The 20,158-nt window shown below is 28.4% G+C and overlaps 1 protein-coding gene across 1 annotated transcript in view; it reads right to left on the bottom strand.

The window, feature by feature from the left end:
• The window catches only part of LOC129980643 (corticotropin-releasing factor receptor 2-like), a 208,248-nt gene that overhangs the window by 137,344 nt on the left and 50,746 nt on the right, over positions 1-20,158 (bottom strand). Inside the window, exon 6 of the mRNA XM_056091023.1 lies at positions 7,141-7,297. Coding sequence (XP_055946998.1) covers positions 7,141-7,297 — 157 coding nt within the window. The remainder of the gene's footprint in view (positions 1-7,140; positions 7,298-20,158) is intronic.

Raw genomic sequence — 20,158 nt, 5'->3', positions numbered from 1 at the left:
ATATATTATATATCTATCTATTTGCGAAAAATATATTATATATCTATTTTTACAATTTAGCATTCTCAACCGATTTTTCTATTAAATCTAATAAATACAATAGTTTTTAGTAATGAACTTTTATTAAATTTAGAAAAAAGTAGAGTTTTTAATTTTGATTATTTACTATTTTTCTATTTTTATTTATAATTCATCATTATAAAAATTGCAAAATCTTCAATAGATCTCTGACAGATTGCGCCCCTCTTTTGGAACAAAATTTTAATTATTATTAAGCTCTAAAAATAGTAAAATAGCACATTGCCCAATATTATATATAAGTATTCGAAATTAGTTTATAAAGTAGGGAATGAAAAATCGATTACTAGCCAAAACACACAAAAGTGTATAAAAAAATGTATCGTTGCCTCCAGTTTTCAACAATTTCGGATGAATATTTTTAAAAGTTTTAAATAATTACTTTCTTTTATTTTACTCAATTATTAGACTAATACTTACTCATTCTTTTATACTTAACTATATGCATTTAAATATTTTCTTTACTTTTAAAAGTCTTCGAAAATTTAGCAAATTTAAAAATTAAATGACTTTGAATCAAACCAGTTTTCTTCAATCACTCGGAATCGAATAGTTAGCAATGATTGAAGAAAGCATTTTAAAAAAAATATTATGCTCAATTTATATTTACGTAGAACCATGTCTCTCAATCTCCTTCCAAAAGGTCTGTTGAATTTAATGAAACCTTCATGTCAAACAACTCAATTATCGAAACCCAAAAGCGAATTGTTGATCATTAGGACCGAAAGATTTTTCTATATATTTTGAGATGGGAGATCCGTTCCTCGCTGTTTTGATCAATACAAATGATTGATTGTTATACAAGAATTTGTATGACAATCAATCATGTAACAAGAAGAGAATAGCAAGAAAATCGACTCTCACTCACACGCTTGCGATTATTCGACCACCGTATTATCCAACCTGTTTAGTCAAAAAATATTTCACAATTGCGTGGGGAAAAAAATCATTGAAGCAGTCAGGGCTTTGCTAGAAAACGTCAGTATAATCTTCCAATATGCACTGTATGCAGTATAAGTTGATGCTAAGAGCTCACGAATATTTTGAAGAATAAAAAACAATCCATTTTAAATTTTATTCACTAGATTACATCTTACTATTAATGCTAGCATTTATAAATAAACAATAAAATAATTTAAATAATTAAAAAAACCCTATGTTATTGCAAGTTATCAGAAAGGATTTTTTTGCGTCATATTTTCGTAGAAAAATCTTAAAAAAAAAAACTGTTAATTTGTGCAAAAATGAGATTATTAAAGTTTCAGTTTGATTGTATTGTTACTGTTTGTAAGATCTAAAACAGTAGGAATTTTTCTCAAAAAATGAAGATAATTCTCAAATAGAATTAAAATAACGTAGCCAAGGAAAGTGCGCTTTTAATTGTGTAGAAAACGTTTCTGGCTTAAGGTGTACGTACACACTAGAAGATGTTTTTTTAAAATTTTAACTTTAAAATCCAGTTTTTTCACAGTAGGTCATTAATGCAAATTTAAACTCATTTCAGTGAGAAAAAAACCATATTACACTAATTATTAATTAATTAAATAATATTTAATGAGCTAATTAGCATATTTTATCAAACATGATATCTTAAATTCTAATTTGTACAGACACACAATTCTAGTTGGAAACTATGCCTAATATTAGTCTTCATGTTGTCTGCCTCAATTAAGTTATAAAAATGTATAGTCTTTTTAACAATTTTTTCATCAACAATAAACAGAAAAAGCGAGATTTTTTCTGTCATTTTAACTTTTAAGTAGCTATTAAAAATTTATTTCTATAAATATAACCTTGAATGAGGCACAAAACATCCGCTATTTTATACAGATTATTTTGATATATAAATAATTGTATTTGGTTCATTTCTTGTTGAGTTATGATTGTTTGAATGAAGCAACATAGTGGAAAAATGTCACTCTTCATAAAATGAGTTTAAAAAAACCGTAACTAGAGTTTTTAATGAAAGCACCTCAAGAAAAATAATTATAACTCGAGAAATATTTCGAATATTGACAACATCTTGGTATCGTTTGAAAGCTAAAGGATTAGAGGACATTATTAAGCAATAAAAAAAATTCGGTATTTTGAACGAATTTCGAGGTTTTAAGTGTGTACATACACCTTAAACATTTATTCTCACAACTTGTTTGGTAATTTATAGTGATCAGATGTACTTGGCCTTCTGTAAAGGTACTCCAAATGTCGATTTATTGAAAATTAGTTAAAATTCGTCACTAATATGATAAAGTTTTTAAACCAAATGTTTTTATATGTTGAATTTATTTGCATTCAAATGCATCAAAGCAATGTTTCAATATAAATGTTTTTTATATGCATATACTTCGTTTGCTTTTCAGAGCTTAAAGTAATAACATATTCAGATGAATATCCCATCGAACAACATGATGTTAGATGCCATCCATTATCATGTTTTACTCAGTTTGTTTTACGATATATACCAAGTTAAACTAGTCTCATAGTTATGGAATTTTTATATATTTCTTTGGCAGAAATCTAAAATATATACAAAGCATTTAGAAGATTATATTACGAAGTTTGAATATCTAACTTTACAAGGAGCTTTGAAAACTGCGAAAAGGGCTGATAGTGTATACATATGAATTTGTGTATATGTGTGTGTGTGGGAGAAAGGTGAGAGAGTGGAAATTGGACGTAAAATATTTTTTTTCAGGACGCCAAGTGCCATGCATCATTATAAATGGAGAGAAAAAAGACATTTAGAAAAGGTAAATGCTTCTCCGGGCTATTTTTTTTAAGAAACCAAGATATATGTCATCAAAAGAATTTATTCAAAATGAATGCTTATGTCAAAATTCGGTTAAATACTCCTGAAGCTGTATTAGCTTTAATGGAGATTGTTTAAAACTTTAATCATGAACAATAGTGAAATAGGGAGATGAACCTAAGAAAATGTTAACTCAGTTATTGTTACTGCCGAATTACTTATTAATTAAAAAAAATTGCAATTTTTAAAATAAATTTTAAAATATAATGAGTTTTATGAAGATAAAGTTAAAAAAAAACATTTTTTTAAATTCCTAAAACATATTCTTTCATTTTCTTTCTTTGAAATCTTTTCAAACATTTCTTTTTCGTATATTTACAAATTACAAATGTTACTCATTTTCATTCTGAGATTTTGGAAAATTGCCGGCAATTGTCAGATTGCTATTTCTTACTTTTATATTAGATTCATATATCAGTAATCTCTCGTATCCCTCAATAAATTCGATGGGAATGAATCCAAATTCCTCTCTATATAGAAATTTTCCTCTAGATCCTCCGTCAATGCCAGAAAAACTGACATTAATGTCCTACGTAAAATTCTTCCTGTCAAATTCTTACAGACAAGTCAACGTCAAAGAAACGTTTTACTGAAATTGGAAAGATTACGTCTCTACTATTGTAATGGATGGACATCTCTTTCAGGTACCTACTGCCAACAAATTCATTAATGTATATGTCAAAGCAATTTCAAATGTTTGAATCTGAGTGGCGATATGTTTTGTAATCTAATTTTACAAAGAGACTATTTTTGGTAAAAAGCATTTAATAGGTCAGACATGCTGTCCAGCAAGTTAAATGAATCCATTTTTAATGCAAATAAGTCGCATTTGGCGTCCAGCTGGTTCTTCGGTGATATTATTATATTTAATTTAAGAGCGTAAAAATTCATTACCGTGATATTTCAAAGTGTCAGACACTGAAGTTGTGTTATATTAATAGCAATATATATTTTGTATTCATTATACGCATGAAGTTTTCCAATAGAGTGACATGACGTCATAGTACTATTAAAAACGTAATTGTCCGATTCATCTGCCTTCAAATTTTCCAGATTTTGTTGATTCTCTATTCTATAGATTATTTAAATTACACAGCTACAGGGTGCCCCACAAGGTATGCAGAGTCTAATATCTACAAATTCCGATAGAACACGTTAAGACGAGTATTTTGATGTACAACATGTGGGTAATTAGACTATGACGCTATATTAGGGGAACTCCAATCAACATACTTCAAAATACTTGTCTTGACGTTTTCTATCCGAATATATTAATATTAAACGCTGCATACTTTATGGAACAAGCTGTATTAAGCAGAATCCTTCTTCATTAGGATTGGATTGGATTAGATTTGTGGGTTTTAATGGCGCAAGAACCAATTCTGACCATACTGCGCCAGAGGTATGCTTAAAATGGCTTCATTAGGAAACAATGGAAGAGAATCACACGGTAAAATATTCGATGAAGCAATGAAAATGTTTTAATCCGCAACTTTTAATCCCTTTGATAAGCTTTTAGTCCCTTTTCAGAAACCCTGATCTAGATTTTGTTTATTTTTCTTTGTAGCATAAACAAGTAATTTCTTAATCTCATTTAAATATAAAGAAGATAAATACAAAACTATATAAATAATGACTTTTGATACAAAATAAAATGTTGGGATATTTTTGTAGCTCGGTAAAATAAAAATTCAAACTGTGTACTTTTTCTCATTTAAAATTAATAAGAATGTATAAAACTTTGTTGGATGAGCAAATACAAAAGTTTCTTCAAAATTCTTAACAAAATAAAAAATTTAACCCCACAAATATGAGAATTCAAAACAACTTTTTTTTTATTTCACGCTAAACTTTTAGTAAGTTATTTTGGAAAAAGGTTTTCAACATCTGTTCATATGAATGCGAAAAGTATGAAAATGTAACAATTTTTTTAAAAAATATTTAACAAATCTACAAAATAAAATATTAATTTCCTTTACTTAAATCTCTGTATATCTTTTAAATATTAATATGCATTTGCATTATATGTCTTGATTTTATTTGAATAAAAAATATTTTCTAACTCCTACGCTAGAAATGACGATTATTGTTTGCGATAGGATCACGATTTTTCGAAAGTTAATCTTGAAGACACTTAAGGAAAAATTAATCAAATAAGTTTACCTTAAGACATTTAATGAAAATTACTCAAATAAATTAATCTCGAAGACATATTTGATTGTCTAGACCTGCACGAGTGACTCGGCTTACACAGACATGCATTCCGCCGCTTTCATAATGCATTTGGAAGCATTCATCAAATTATCAAGAAATGAAAATGCCATTCAGAAGGACCTCTTAGGAATTTAAATTCAATCAACAAATTTGGCAAGGGCAGTCTGGTTCATAAGTGGATTTTCAGTGTATTCAGTTCTACATTATAATGTAATCAGATGGAATATAATAATTTAGTTTCAACTAATAGATCATATTTAATTATGTGATATTAGCAATTTTCTTACTCAGAGGTATACAGTAGAAGGGACATTTATTAGGGCATTATTATAGATTAGGGCATTATAGAAATAATCCAATCATATTGTTTTTTGGGATATAAAAGGAATTTGAATTTGCTTAATAGGCATTTTCAGTTTTATAGAAAAAACATTCTTAAAAATGGATAATTAATTATTTTCACAAACAGAAGATTAAGAATGTAAACTTCATATTTCATTTTTTTTTTCAATTGAGCAAATAATGCTTAATAGAGATATCTAAAAATATATCTTGCTCTTTATAACAATCGTTTTGAAATATACACTTCAGTCGAAAATTTAAAAAAAAAAAAAAAAACACATTTTTTCTCCAACTATCGTTTGTGATAAATAAGACAAAATCAGCATATAGAGATTATATGAAAACTTAGACAAATTCCTTGAATCAGATGTAAAAATAAAGTTAATAAATGATTTTTTTGTGTGAGAATTATATCATAAATCAATCATATCTCTGATTTTCACATTATATTCTTGTTAAAAGGGCATGTTTTTGAATAAATTTTGCTAGCTTTCGATTTTGGATGTAAAACTGTTTTTAACTATTCCATAAGTAATTGTTTTCGCATGAATCTAGAGGGACACTCTATCGGAGGGAAGCAGTGTTTACACAAGGTCATGATGCAAAATTTTTTATAGCCTCTCTCTCAGTATGGTACTACAGACTTTGAAATCAGTTCCAGGAAAAACTTAAGTTATTGAGAGACATTTCAAATATTGTCCATTTATAAAACTACCTATGATGATAGTTATAAATTTAAATAATGAGGAAAACTCTAGTTTTCAACTGGTTTCTATTCATTTTCAGCTTTTGGGAGAACATCATTGTATTGCGAAGATTCTTCATAATAGGAGTTACGTATGCAAGAAAACTATTTGTGTGTCTCCCTCTCATTTAACTTAAGAGATTTCTCTGATGATGTTGAATTACGGCTCATACTACTTGTATCAGAAAACAGTGGACGTTAGAACAATCCAGACTTACCTTGAAAAATGATTCTGGTCAAATTCTCATCCATTGCATAACAAACATTTTGCATCCATTAGTTGCGACTCATTTTTTAACCCTTTAAAGGACCATTTTTTTCTAGTCATATTATGTTAAAATATTTTTAGGCTTGAAATTAGAATAAGAAAAAGGATTTATTTAACTTATTAGATAAATTTAATTTGATTCATTAATTTGGTTAATTAATAGTTAAGTAACAATTCAAGACACATCATTTTGATTGAGATAAAGAACTGAAGCATCTAAATTTCTGTCTTTCTAAAAAAATTTGTCAGAACTTATGCCAACCTACAAAATTTCATACAAAGATTGATAAATTTGGTTGAAGCATACTTCCCACGACCTTAGAAAGGGTTAATTGATTTTTGTATATAAATGCAGCTAATTTCAAAAGATGCAACATTGCGGAAACACATTAGAAATTTGTAGGGAAAGCAAAGTAAAACTTTTTCAAAAGATTTCAAAAAATTATTAATTTATTAATTAAATATTTTTGCGTATTTAGACAAGAAATGACAATTAGGATTCTCTGTGTTTTTTTAAAAAAATTATTACTATTAGAATGTGTACGCCATCGATGTGGAATTATGAGTCACATGTAGTATACGCCAACATCAACATACTAAACCAGTCAGATTATTCGAAGATTTTGTGCTCGAATATATGGATTAAAATAGCTTAGTTAAGTTACTAGCAACTTCGAGACTTACCCCATCCAATGAGATAGTAAAGCTTGAAAGGAGCATCCTGCTTGAAAACGGATACTGTGATCCTGCTGTGGAGGAGCAGTCCTTCCACAAACATCCAGTTGATGCTGGCCATAGCAGAGTACATCTTTACACACATCAGAAGTTTGCACAGCCATTCCTATAAGCAAAACAAATTGTTGTGTTATGTTTTTTCCAGGAATTTTTGAAACTGACTAAGATTTCAATTTTAAAAGTATTTCTGTTCAGTATTGTGAAAGAGTTTAATTCCAGAGTTGTATCGAGTTTCTCAGGAAATAGAACCTTATTGAAAAATCAGTCTCAACAAGAATTTTTAAGATACGTGAATATAAGTCCTATATCTAAAATAAGTTTAGTTGATATCTTTAGTTAAATGGATGCCATAGATATTGCAGAATAACTAATAGAAGGCAGACATCATTCACTTGGACATTGATTAGTTTATCTTTATTGAAGTTTTATTTCTAATAATGAAAGGGATATTTTAGGTCATATGTCTTATTTAGTGGATATTTTGTGCATATTTGAAAAATAATGGACATGATCATGGCTTATTAAAATTTTTAATGGTTTTAAAGGGAATTATATTTTGACCCATAACTATCCCATCAAGTACAAGAAAAACGAATTAATTATCTTATTAATCATGATTTCTGTAATGAGAAGATGGATTTTCATATAGTCCGAAAATGGCAATCAGAATCTAAAAGTACCATTCAATAGGATTTCTAGGGAAATTCGAAGAAGGCAAGCGTGGAATAGAAAAACATTACTTCTTGAGATGAAAGACAGACAATCCAAGAAGTAATATGAACAAATGTGAATGAATTGTTGATTGAAGACCAAAGTGTTTGATCGCAATCGGTAGTAAAGTTTTTGTCTTTGATATACCACCGTAGTTTGTCAAATCGTAAAAAATAATTAATCATAATATTGAATGAGCGACTTCTTTCAGTCAGTCATAAGAGATGTAATTCTTTCACACGAAAAAATATAACTCAGTGAAAAAGTAAGAAATCATTGAAAATCAGCCCTAAAGCGTCAATTAATTAAATAAAGCGTATTAAAATTAAATGCATGGCAATAACTATTTAATGTTAAAAAATTAAAGATATAAATTATAAAGTTTAATATAATATATAAATCTTTTATATAATATATAAATTATTATAATGTTGTTAAATAATATTAATATTATAATAATTTTTTACGAAAATATGTCTTTTAAGGAAATTTGAATATTTTTTATCAAATTAAGTTACTATAAAAATAGAAAATATTGAATATCTTCTTCTCTAATATTTAATATGCTAAGACGAGCATTCCTTACACTCAATCATTCGAAAGGAATTTTTTTCTAAATAAAATAAAGATGATTTTATGTTAGAAAAAACGTTACTTGCACAAAATCCAAATAAATTAGATTAGATAGAATGTTCTCAAATAAATATCACTTTTAATATTCCGAAATAAAAAATATTTTGAGCATAAAATTTGTAAAAGAAATTTAAAGATTATATCCTTTTATAAATCGAAAATTACACGACACATTTACGATTTTGGCTGAAATTACTATTTATTGATAACAAAAACATTTTATATCACTAAATTCGAAATAAATCTTAATTTGCGATCTTCTTTTAAGCAATCTATGCTCTTGCATTTCAGAATTAGAATGCTTACGGATATTTGGGTTCTGAAGCACCAGATATCCATTTTCAGAGATAAGAAAATGAGGAAAATTTCCGAAATGCTTGTGTTTAACTTCAAAATGACTTTGAATATAGATACTGTGAAACTGGAGCTTTCCAAATGGAAAACCGATTTTTTATTGATATATTTTAAAATTTCTTGGGCCTTAGTGGGTCGATGCCCCATTAGAGAGCTGATGGCATAACATACTATTAATTAAAAGATTTGAATTTTCAAACATTTCCCACCTTAAAATTGGAACAAAATTGAAATCAAATATCACTTAAAAAGAGACTAAAAACTTTTATTTCTGGATATCTGAAACCAAAATAAAAACACTATTATAATACAAATCTGTCAGCTATCTGCATTTTGTTCCGATCTGATTTGATCAAAGTCTTATACCAGACTATCTGTCCTTGAAGTCAGCATAACCTTTTATCGAATAAAATCGGAGGAATCAAATCTGCTGAGTGTTGGGAAAAGAATTCGAAATTGAAGTCGTTTTGAGATATGCGTTCGATACAAATGATTCTTGGTTTAGAATATAGAAAACGCTCTGCTACTGCGTTATATAATACTAAAGAAATAACATTTTGATGAAAACACTTTTAATATAAAATCCAGATATATGTTTGGATAAAATTTTGCCGAGTTTGATTCATAATAACATTGGAGTTCTTGGAAACGAAGCAATACATCTCCAAGTTAGAAATCTCTGCTATTGAAAGAGTTTCTATTCATTTGGGATTCATTCATTTTTAAGTTCATTTGTGTTTTGAGATAAGTTTCATATTTTAAAGGTGAAACCAGCCCTCTAAAGAGGATTGTGTACGTGACGTACACAAAATGGAGGTTAAATCACGGATTTTGAAGTGGAAATTCATCGTTCAGGTTTAGGGTTCTGTAAGAAAACGTAATCAGGAGTATTTCGACGAGGGAAATAACGTTTGGAAAGTATGATTTTATTTTTTGAATGTTCTGGGAGGAATTGTATTTCATATTTCGAATAAAATTTACTCGTGCTTACCTTATTTCAGAAGCCCCTTATAATGAAATCAAGTTCCATAGGAGTTAGTGTAGTTTAGTAAGGTTTGAATGCCACACTTGTATACCATACGATAAACAATTAGGAAAATAATTAAAGGAAATGCGAACTTCTAGACGGAAATATCGTGTCATGATAATGTTTCGATAAAGGATTTATTCATCTATCATATTATTTTTGAAATATTCTCTTAATAATATCAACAATAACATGCAGATAGAAGCGTATTTGATAATGTCACAATGTGTAAACTTAGTTACCAAGACAATGAAGAGTTTTCGTTGTATTATATACTAAAAAAAATTATTGATATTAGAGAAAAATAGCAATGAAATAAAATTAACATTATTGGAAATATAACACATAACATTTTTAAGGGTAAAAATTAGTGATTAATTCTCACATTACTGCAAAAGGGTTTTGGAAGAATAACATGCTCCAACGCTGTTAAGGAATATATATATATATATATAAATATAAGCATAATTTTTTGATCAGAAGGCAGTTTCGAAGGCAGTGAAGAGACTTTCGATTTCTTGACGTCGTTTTATCTCATTTTGGAGAAGCACGCATTATCTACAAGTATGAGCGATGAACACACAACAACTCAAAGCGAAAAGAGAAGAATAAAGGTCAACTGAATATTTTATACCTGGTCTTATATAACATGAGATTTCCGCCACGTGTCGATTCAATACACGTGTTGATCTTGACAAGGGCAACGGAGGGATCATTTTCACTCGGCACGTGGAACTGATGGCGAATCATTTTTACAAAGCTTCAGTTGAATTAATTAAATAGAAAGAGTGGAATGGGATCAGGAAACAATTTAACACTTTAGAATAACCCCGGCATGGGCTGAATTAAATTAAAAATTTAGGAAATTAATTTGGATTAAATTAGATAATAAAATATCATTACACACACACACACACACACACACACACACACACACACACACACACACACACACACACACACACACACACACACACACACACACACACACACACACACACACACACACACGATTTACCAACTGGACACAAAGCACAAGGCTGATACATTATCACTTACCCGACATAGAACAAATATTAGGTAATTTGATTTTAGATTTTATGGTGTAAGCTGAATTGCAAAAATCGCATTATTATTAAAAATATCTACATGTTTAAAAGAGAATAAGAATGATTAAAAAGATTTTGATATTATAAGAAATTAAGAAATTATATGACGCAATTTGAATAATATGTGAAACTTGGAGATCGAATCGAAATTTCCGATTCATGCTTTTCTAACATCTGAAATAACTTGAAAAATGAAATATCGAATGTTTGAAATATTTGTTTTAACTTTCGAAGGAATTTCCGAGTCATTTAATATGTCAAAACGGTTATCGAAATAAAAAAATTGCGTTTTCTAAGAAAATAAAGAAGATTTCTCAGATTGTTTAGGAGTAAAAATATTCGGCATATCTTTCCAAATATTTTCTTTCGGTTTGTCAGGGAATAAAGGATTGATTGAAAGACAGATGAAAATTCCGTGGAAGGAAAAATAATGCAATGGAGGAATAGAGCAAAGAAATAGATGGATATTCATTGAATTTTTAACTTATACTTTTAAATTTAAGGTTTTATTTTAAAAAGAAATTTATTTATAAGTAGACATTAGAAATTACATTTTGATCCGATTTTATAATAAGAAAAAGTAAAAAAGTTTATTCCTAAGGATATTCATATGTAATTTCAATTTGTCTAGAAAAAAAGTCCCTTTAAATTTATTTACTGACTTAATGTCACTTTTATAGAGAAGAAATTACTACAAATTTCTATTTTCTTGACTCCTTAAGATACTTGATGATTCAGAATTTTGAAATAATCTTTAAAAATCAGTAATACTTAAACGGTTCAAGGTAGAAAGATATTGTTTCCAATTAACAATTTAATCCACTTTGGGTTCAGAGTAATTGACAAAAATTTATATCTTGTGTATTAAATAAGTTAAGACAGTGCCTTGCTATTGCGATATAATTTGTTTTAGGAATACGTGAAAGATGCCAGCTGCGGCATATATTAAAAAACGTGATTTTGATCCAAAGAAAACAAAATCGAAATTTTATTTTTCTAAATAACTGAAGCTTTTTTCGAAGTGTTGTTATTGTTTTGAGTACTTAATTTGATATTATTAAAAAAAATGAAACTTGACGTCAAAATTCGTTTCAGAAGTCGCCATATTCGCATATTTCAAGAAATTTTGCTATTATGGCCAACCAACATTCTGTCTTTTTCCTTTCACAAATGTTCGCTAACAAATATTTTATAATTCACGATGAATGTTGCGTGCATGTCCATATTCCGCATTCCATGATATTTCCATGTTATATTGATTATTTAAAGTGAAAAGAGAAATGGTGTAAAAATGTACGATATATCATTTATCATTCAAAACATAATTATTACATTAGGAAGAAAACTTCGGTACTTTTTGGTTAGCCGGACGCAAATGAAAACTCCCAAGTAGTTCAAACCTGCTCCCAAATAAAATGTCGCCAAAATGCGCTGTAGCATTAAGTTTGTATGTAAGGTGGCGCAGATGTTAGTGATGTTTCATTGGCGCGATTCTAAATTATTTGATGATCTTTCGCTTGGACCCGGCTAACCGAAAAGTACCAAGGCTTCTTTCATTATTTAGCATAATTTCTGGTTTTATGCAAGAATATAAGCTACAAAAATAATGCTTAGTGCTATAAAAAAAATCTCGATTCCTCTTCTATCATCTTTGCTTCTGAATGCAGAAACACACGATGAATATTTATAGGCCATTTAGTTACTCTTTATCCTATATAATGAATTGTTCTGAAAACTGCATAACCATCTGGCGGTTTAAATTGTTAAATTTTTGGCGCTGAATTCTGGATTCGTAGCAGAAAAGAAGTAAAAAAAAATTAGGTTTCTTTTCCTTTCCTGCGGTGCCAAATCTATCTTTTTATTTTCATCCGTTTGCGAGTTCTTGCTTTTTCAGAAGTTTTTCCGATATTCTGTAGCCATCTGTATAAAGTTTCAGTTTTAACTTTATTATAATTAAGACTCCTTTTATTTTTATTTATGTAATAGAAGATAAAAATTGAAGGAAAAAACCATATTACAGTGTGCACGATATAAAATGGTGATTAAATGCATAAAGAATAAAAAGTGAAGTATAAAGGCATATGCATTTTTTTATTGAATATTCGCTACCTTTGTCTACAAACTGTTTCACTGAGATAGCTGTTAAAAATTTCAATTAAAGATTTTAAATAACTTAGCAGCTTCCTTGAGCAAACTGTATTTAAACAAATTTTTATAGTTATATAACTCATTCTATTTTATAAGTCTTACACTAATTTTACTGATTGTTTGTCCATATCTTTATATATCCAATTATATCACGTAAAACAGCAACAGTATTTAAAAAATTTCAAAAATTATTTTAAAATCATGCCTTATACTGAACTTACTGAAAGTGAAAAAATAAGTCGGATTTTTGTAATTTGATTATAGCAATGAAATAAAATCGAGCCTGAAGTATCAATAGCAACAATGAACACAATTTGAGTCACACTTCAACAACAAAATGTATTGTGAAAAAAATAACTTAAAATATTTTTTAAAAATAATTTAAAAACAGAACAAATTTATACCAAAAATCATTGGTACCATTGAAAAGAAAAGTTTTTGAATTTTAAAATGGTGGAAAAAAGAAAAACATTTTGAACCTATAATATTTATGAAAGCTATCGTGCAAAAGCGAGAAACTTTTGACTAATTTTTAATTAAATAAAATATATAATTAAAATTGTTTTTAAGTGCACATTTTTACACTCTGAGGTATAACATTTATGTAAAATTTGGTAGACGTTAGTTAAATGGCCTATAGTGTAAAATTCCAATACTCACACATTCATCTTTATTATTATTTATTATTATCATCTTTATTATTAATAGAGATTATGGTTTTTTTATTGCCAAAAAGTCGAATGTCGAATAACCATGCAATCATAGGAAAAGATATTACAGCTAAATTAGCTGGAATAATACTGCAGCATTAGATAATGTTACATTATCAATACCATCTAAAATATAAAAATAACAGTCATTAAGTCGTATGCTTCGACTAGGAGATGCACCTGCGTCCTTTACGAAATCTAATAGCACTCGATTCCAGCAAATAAGGGGCAATAAAAATAACCATTCGAAGTGAGTTTCATCCCTAGTTTTAGATCGAGACTTGTGATAAATATCTGCACTCGAGACCTGCGTAATAAAGCAATGATATATAATGTCAAGAAGACACAACTTTCTGAAATAAGTATTGCACGTGACCAAATCAGAAATCTTAGAGTTGCAAATTAGCTGACTTGTAAAATGTTAAGTACTGTTAAAATCTCGAATTTGAAATTCCAAGTTGCTGACTTGTAGAAGCCTCGAATTTATTTCAGCTTGCAAGATAATGGTTTAGATATCATTAACTGGAAATCTGAAGTATCATAATGAGTTTCAATTATTAACTAGCATAAAAGAGTATAAATTAAACTTTTAGAAAGGAATTGTTAAAATCTGTTTTGGAATTATAATTAAATGAATTTTAAGAATGGAAATATATATATTCACTAAAAGAAAATCTTCAGAAGTTTTAAACATAGATTTCATTTTTTGATAAAATTAGAAAATTAAAATGTGAAGTACAGATAATTTAATAATAAATTAAATGCTGGGATTATAAATTGATGGCAATTGAAAAATTGATGATTTTTAAATGGTTGCTTTATAAAGACAAAATGTATAGCATACATTTTTATCGTGAGCTTATTTTCAACAACAAATAAACCAATGGCTTTATTTGTTGGTTGGAAAATAGGAATGCAAATTGCCAAAAAACAAAATGTCATTATTGTTCTAGGAACAATACTGGTACAAAATTTATGAGAACAAAATCGCAATTTAGTCCTCTGTATGTGATCTTAGCAAACATTATTCACTGAAAGATACTCTGATAAGGTCATTAGCAATATTATGTGAATTTACTTTTTTTTGTAATTTTGACAAAGATTACTAAATGGCTTTTCTACTATTTAAAATTGATTATTCTAAATTTAGATAAATTCCCGTTCATTTACTTTGCATAACTTTCTGTTAGTTTATTTTGCTTAACGTTTCGCATTCTCCTAATTTACAGCACATTGTGTAACATTTGTGCATTTGCTTCCTTTAACTTTTTGGAAATTTATGTAGCAATTTTTCATAAACTTCCAAATGCTGCCTTTGCTTAATTTTCAGTAATTTTACTTTATTTCATACATTTCTACATTTGCTCTGTGTAAGTTTTCTGTGCGTTTACTTTTTGTAACTTTATGCACATTTATTGTATGTTTTCACTGCGATTTGTTCCGGAATCTGTAGATTATATGACTTCCTTTCAATTTGCAAATGTAACTCCTTTCCTGGATATTTCTCTAGGAAGCTTGCCTCTCTCCATGCATAGGATCTAAGTCAGATTTCGATCTGATGCGCTACGTCGATTTGTTTACGGCACCGGGGGGCGTTGTGTCCCTCAGACTATCGCATACCTTCCAAAAAAACCCCTAAAAGTGTTATCCTCCCCCCGCTTAAATCATTGATTTTGGAAGAAGCCCTAAATGTACTCAGATTTTTATTTTCACTCACATATGTTTTATATAGTATTTTTTCTTTCGTACAGTATACTAAAGAAAACCGGTATTTATGCATTAACTGTATTAACCAGTATTTGTGCATTAACATTACGAGCAATAGTTATGAAAGATCGATCTTTTTGGCTAAAACTAGCTTGAGATATTTAGCGATTAATCGCTAACTTTTGATTAATACACAAGTGCAAAAAATCGAATATATTTTGAACGCCTTTTTTTCAGCCGATCGATTAAAATCCATATTTGACACAGAAATGCAGTTATGTATTAAGAAACCAAATAATTGTATAATGTAAGAAGATAATTGTTAAAGACCAAATTTCAGTTATTTAGTATGTTTTTGTGCAATTACATTTACATTCATGATAATGTAGAGACCAACATATGGTTCAACTCTTTATATACTTGATTTAAAAATTGTTTTGAATTTATATTTTAGATGCTGAATTTGTGAAGCAAATTTCAATTATTATTAACATTTTTTTTTCACTTTTACTCGGACAGCCTGGCAAACAAATCTCCTATTAATGTATTTCGGTGAAAAGTCAACAAAAATCTACAAATTTGATAAAAATTCCATATACCAAATGCCATCCTTCTAGCTTAAAATGTTTTTCTGTTATCTTGTACATTACCAGACAGAAAAAAATTATAAAAATATCAAGAAGGTAGAAAACGTGAAGATTCGTCAAAATCTTGAGTTCGTTTTTTTTATGGTTACAATAGCTTCATTTTGTAAACTTCATTACGAGAAAGAAAAAATGAATTACTTTTCATATCCTTGAATATTTCACAGTCAAGTCCATTTCTGACGCCGAGACCTCTCAAAATCAAAATCTACCTGCTTAGTAACTTCTAAGAATTATCAAGAAATGAATAATTTCTAAACCTAATAAAAGTATATAAAATATATAAATACATTATTTATCATAAATGATTAAATCAAAATTGTTTAAATGGTCGAGAATTTAGTTATAATACTGATTTTATGTACCAGTGCGCTGTTGAGAGAAGATTTAGATTTAAGCAGATTAAATTTATGAATCTAAACAATATTATCTTAAAATTGTTTAGTTCAGTGCCTTCTAGTTCCCAGCCATGTGATAAGGTGCGATAAAGTCAAAACTTTTCGCGTTCAACAACCTCATCTTGTCTTGTTTAACAATAAGATTTCCCACGCTCCGATAAACAAGAATTTATCTCGCCATTCCTTTGTGATTTCGCTTAGTTTCTCCCAGGGATTCTCCCAATAAATTACTATTCCATAACGCAGCGCTTTATCATCATTATTATAAGGGGACGAAACTTTTACTTCGTAACTATCTACGTGAGAGGCATAGATGCATCAAAAAGTAGGAAAAATATATTTATCCATTTCTCTTAGTGTCATTTTCTTTGCTATGTGAATAGTTTACGAAAGGATTTAGATAAATTCTATCATTTAGGGTTGGCGTGGCTTTTATCTGATTTATCGTACAATGGACACCATATAGAAGGACGCTTAAGAATTTTATGTGAAAGTTTTTTTATGGAGCGATTTTTTTTAATATCGATATAGGTTTATATTGATCAATGTTTTAAAAGTTTAACCCGTTTATGTGAGATTTCATAGAATTTATCAGATCAGATATCTCAAAAGACCCTCCTTTTCCAGTTTATTCGTTTTTTTTCAAATCAAGGAAAATGATTTTTGGTTAAAATAAAGATTTATCTCTAGGGGAAAAAATAATTTTTTAAAAATCTGATAGCGGTTCAACTTATATCATTAGTTATCCAACGCGATTTTTAAAATAAAGATTTATCTAGAGGAGAAAACATAAAATTCTCTATGTGATAGTGTTTCGATTTATATTATTAGTTACCCAATTTGATTTTTTAAAATAAGAATCGATATAAATTTAATTTATTGGCAGGAATAAAAGAATTACAGGATTTTTACGTTCTCTAATGCGAATTATACAAAGAGAAAATATTGTGATCGTTAAAAAAGCTTGATTTCTTTGACTTATCAAAGTCAACGTCAAAACTTTTGAAGTTTTGACGTTATAAAAGTTTGAAGTCATATTATGGATACCATATAAAAATAAAATTTCAAATGTCTTAACCTTTTGACTTTAAAATTTGATAAATCTGCACGTTTCAGACATTATGAGTCTGCAAAGCACATTTTTGGAAATATTTTTGTCTGTTAACACGATAATTCAAGAACGCTTTGAGTCAGACTATTGAAAATTGAACGTTGTTCTGTCGCGAAATTTATAGACTCATACCAATTTTTGAACGAAAGATTTGTCTGAGATCAAGCGAACACAATAATTGCAATAAACCAAGAGCTAGATATTATATCATTTGTTATTTGGTACACATTTTTAGCATCTAAAGTATGGAATTTCGAATAAAATTCTCCAAGGTGTTACCAGTTCTTAGTCTGTACATTTGTATCCATAAAAATGCGGTAATTTAAAATTGCAGTGATTTATATAAATTAAATTTTGTACGTAATCTTGTTTTCAAAACTCTAGTCATGTATTAAATTTTGATTTAAATTAATTGACAAAAAGTAATTTAAAATGCATACAAAAGTTTACTTATTATACTATAAAAAACAAAATTTTCCTGTGTAGGACACTGAAAATAAAAATCTGTGCTGTGGTGGTGTTCAAAGCCTTGCCTTTGATCTTCAATTTTTATGAGGAGGATAAATATCTTTACTACGGAAGATACAAGAAATATTGGGGAGAGCAGAATTACTAATTTAAACTGGAATCTTGATTCCATACAGAGAAAAGGAAAGATTTACAATTTTTTTTGTTGAATCTTCTCCACATTTTTGAATAAAATTAATAAAGGAATCCTCTCTGATTGAAACATTAAAATAGAAATTATATTGCATAAACGTAATAAATCGAATTTCGTGTGATTGTTATTAATTAAGGCTATTTTTTTTATTTGTTTGATTTCAAAATAGGAAAAAGGAGCATTTGAAGTGAACGATTTAACTTTACCGAAGAATTTATTATTATCAAAATCGTTTGAAACGTTAAAGTACGAAATGTAGTTTTCTTCTTGCCTTCGACTTAATAAAAACCTTTTGTCTTGACATTCTTTATCATTCATTTTTCCTAATTTAATATCAGCTTTTTATATTAATGAAGTATTATAAGCTTGGTAATTTTGGGTGGGTCAACAGGTGGTGGAAAGAAACTCAAAGACTGATTCTTGTAAGGGCAAATGCGAGAAGTTAGACTTCTTACACGTTTAATAGCTGAAAGAAGAAAGAACACACATTTTTAAACATACAGTATACAGGGTGATTATAAAAAAGTTATCTTGATATAAGAGACCGTAATTACCATATAATGCAAAGGAACGGAATAAAATTTTGGTTTAAGGTATTTTAAAGTATGTGCTCAAGAATCATGAAAAACAATAGTCAAGTACTAACAGTTACGGTTACAATAACAAAATTTCAAAATTTTCATATATCAACACTAATTTTTTTTTATTGGAATGTGTTCTCCATAGAAAAAAAAAAGGGGGGGGGGAACCCATCATTGGGACGATAACTGTATCATGAAAATCGCCTGCGATTCATATGTTTATTGAAAGCATACATCAAAATACCTTGAACCAAAATTGTATTCCGTTCCTGTGAAAACGGTATGATAGCTATGGTCTCATATATCTGGATAGTTTTTATTTATTTATTTATTTTTATAATCACCTGGTATAATATTGTGATTTTTTTATAGAATTACCTTTTAAGAGCCTCGCTTTGAATATTTTTTCATGATAAATTAGAGAAATTGAAAATTTAAAGCATGGTTACATTAAAGAAGGTGATTTCAAAACATTTCAAAACGCTGTAAAATAAGAACAATTTGTCAAAATGACTTCGCATGTGATTTCAAAACTCGAAAAGAAAATTCAAAACAATAGGGGAAGTTATCAATATTCAAAGTAAGTAAATGTAAGGGGGATTCAATTATTTCCACCAGCTCAAAAGAATAGGAAAATATATTTTTAAATATTTTGTTTCTTTCAACATAGCCGAAATTATTTCAAAACATAAAGCGGCACTAAAAATATGAAAATGCAAATTCAAAGGCCATCGTCGCCGGTAATGTGAGCTTAAAAGAGGTTAAATTCTCTACAAAAACTGCATGCATTGTATGTGATAAAACATGGATGGTTTACATTACCATATAGTATATTTTAAGTGGAATTAAGTTATAGTTTAAGTGGAATTTTCAAACTAATTTCATATGTATTGCGATATTATTAAAATGAAAAACTTCCGTTAACTAATACGTTTGAAGTTGAAGGATTAAATGGAGTTGGAGCTTTAAATTTGCTTAATTGCATTTTTTCTTCTTTTTATACAAACTTTAAAATGAGATGATGACATTAGAGTGTATCATTGCAGAGACGATCCTAATTTTGAAAACAAAAGGATTGTTTACTGGAAGACTAAATTTATGATAATGAGTTTTCAATAAAAGTTGATGAATATTTAAATTTTATTGGGGAGATCTTGGATGCTTTTTATGGAA

This window comes from Argiope bruennichi, chromosome 8 (genome assembly GCF_947563725.1).
Source record: "Argiope bruennichi chromosome 8, qqArgBrue1.1, whole genome shotgun sequence".
Classification (NCBI taxonomy): domain Eukaryota; kingdom Metazoa; phylum Arthropoda; class Arachnida; order Araneae; family Araneidae; genus Argiope; species Argiope bruennichi.
Note: the sequence above shows the minus strand (reverse complement) of the source record. Positions and strands in the feature narration are given on the sequence as shown.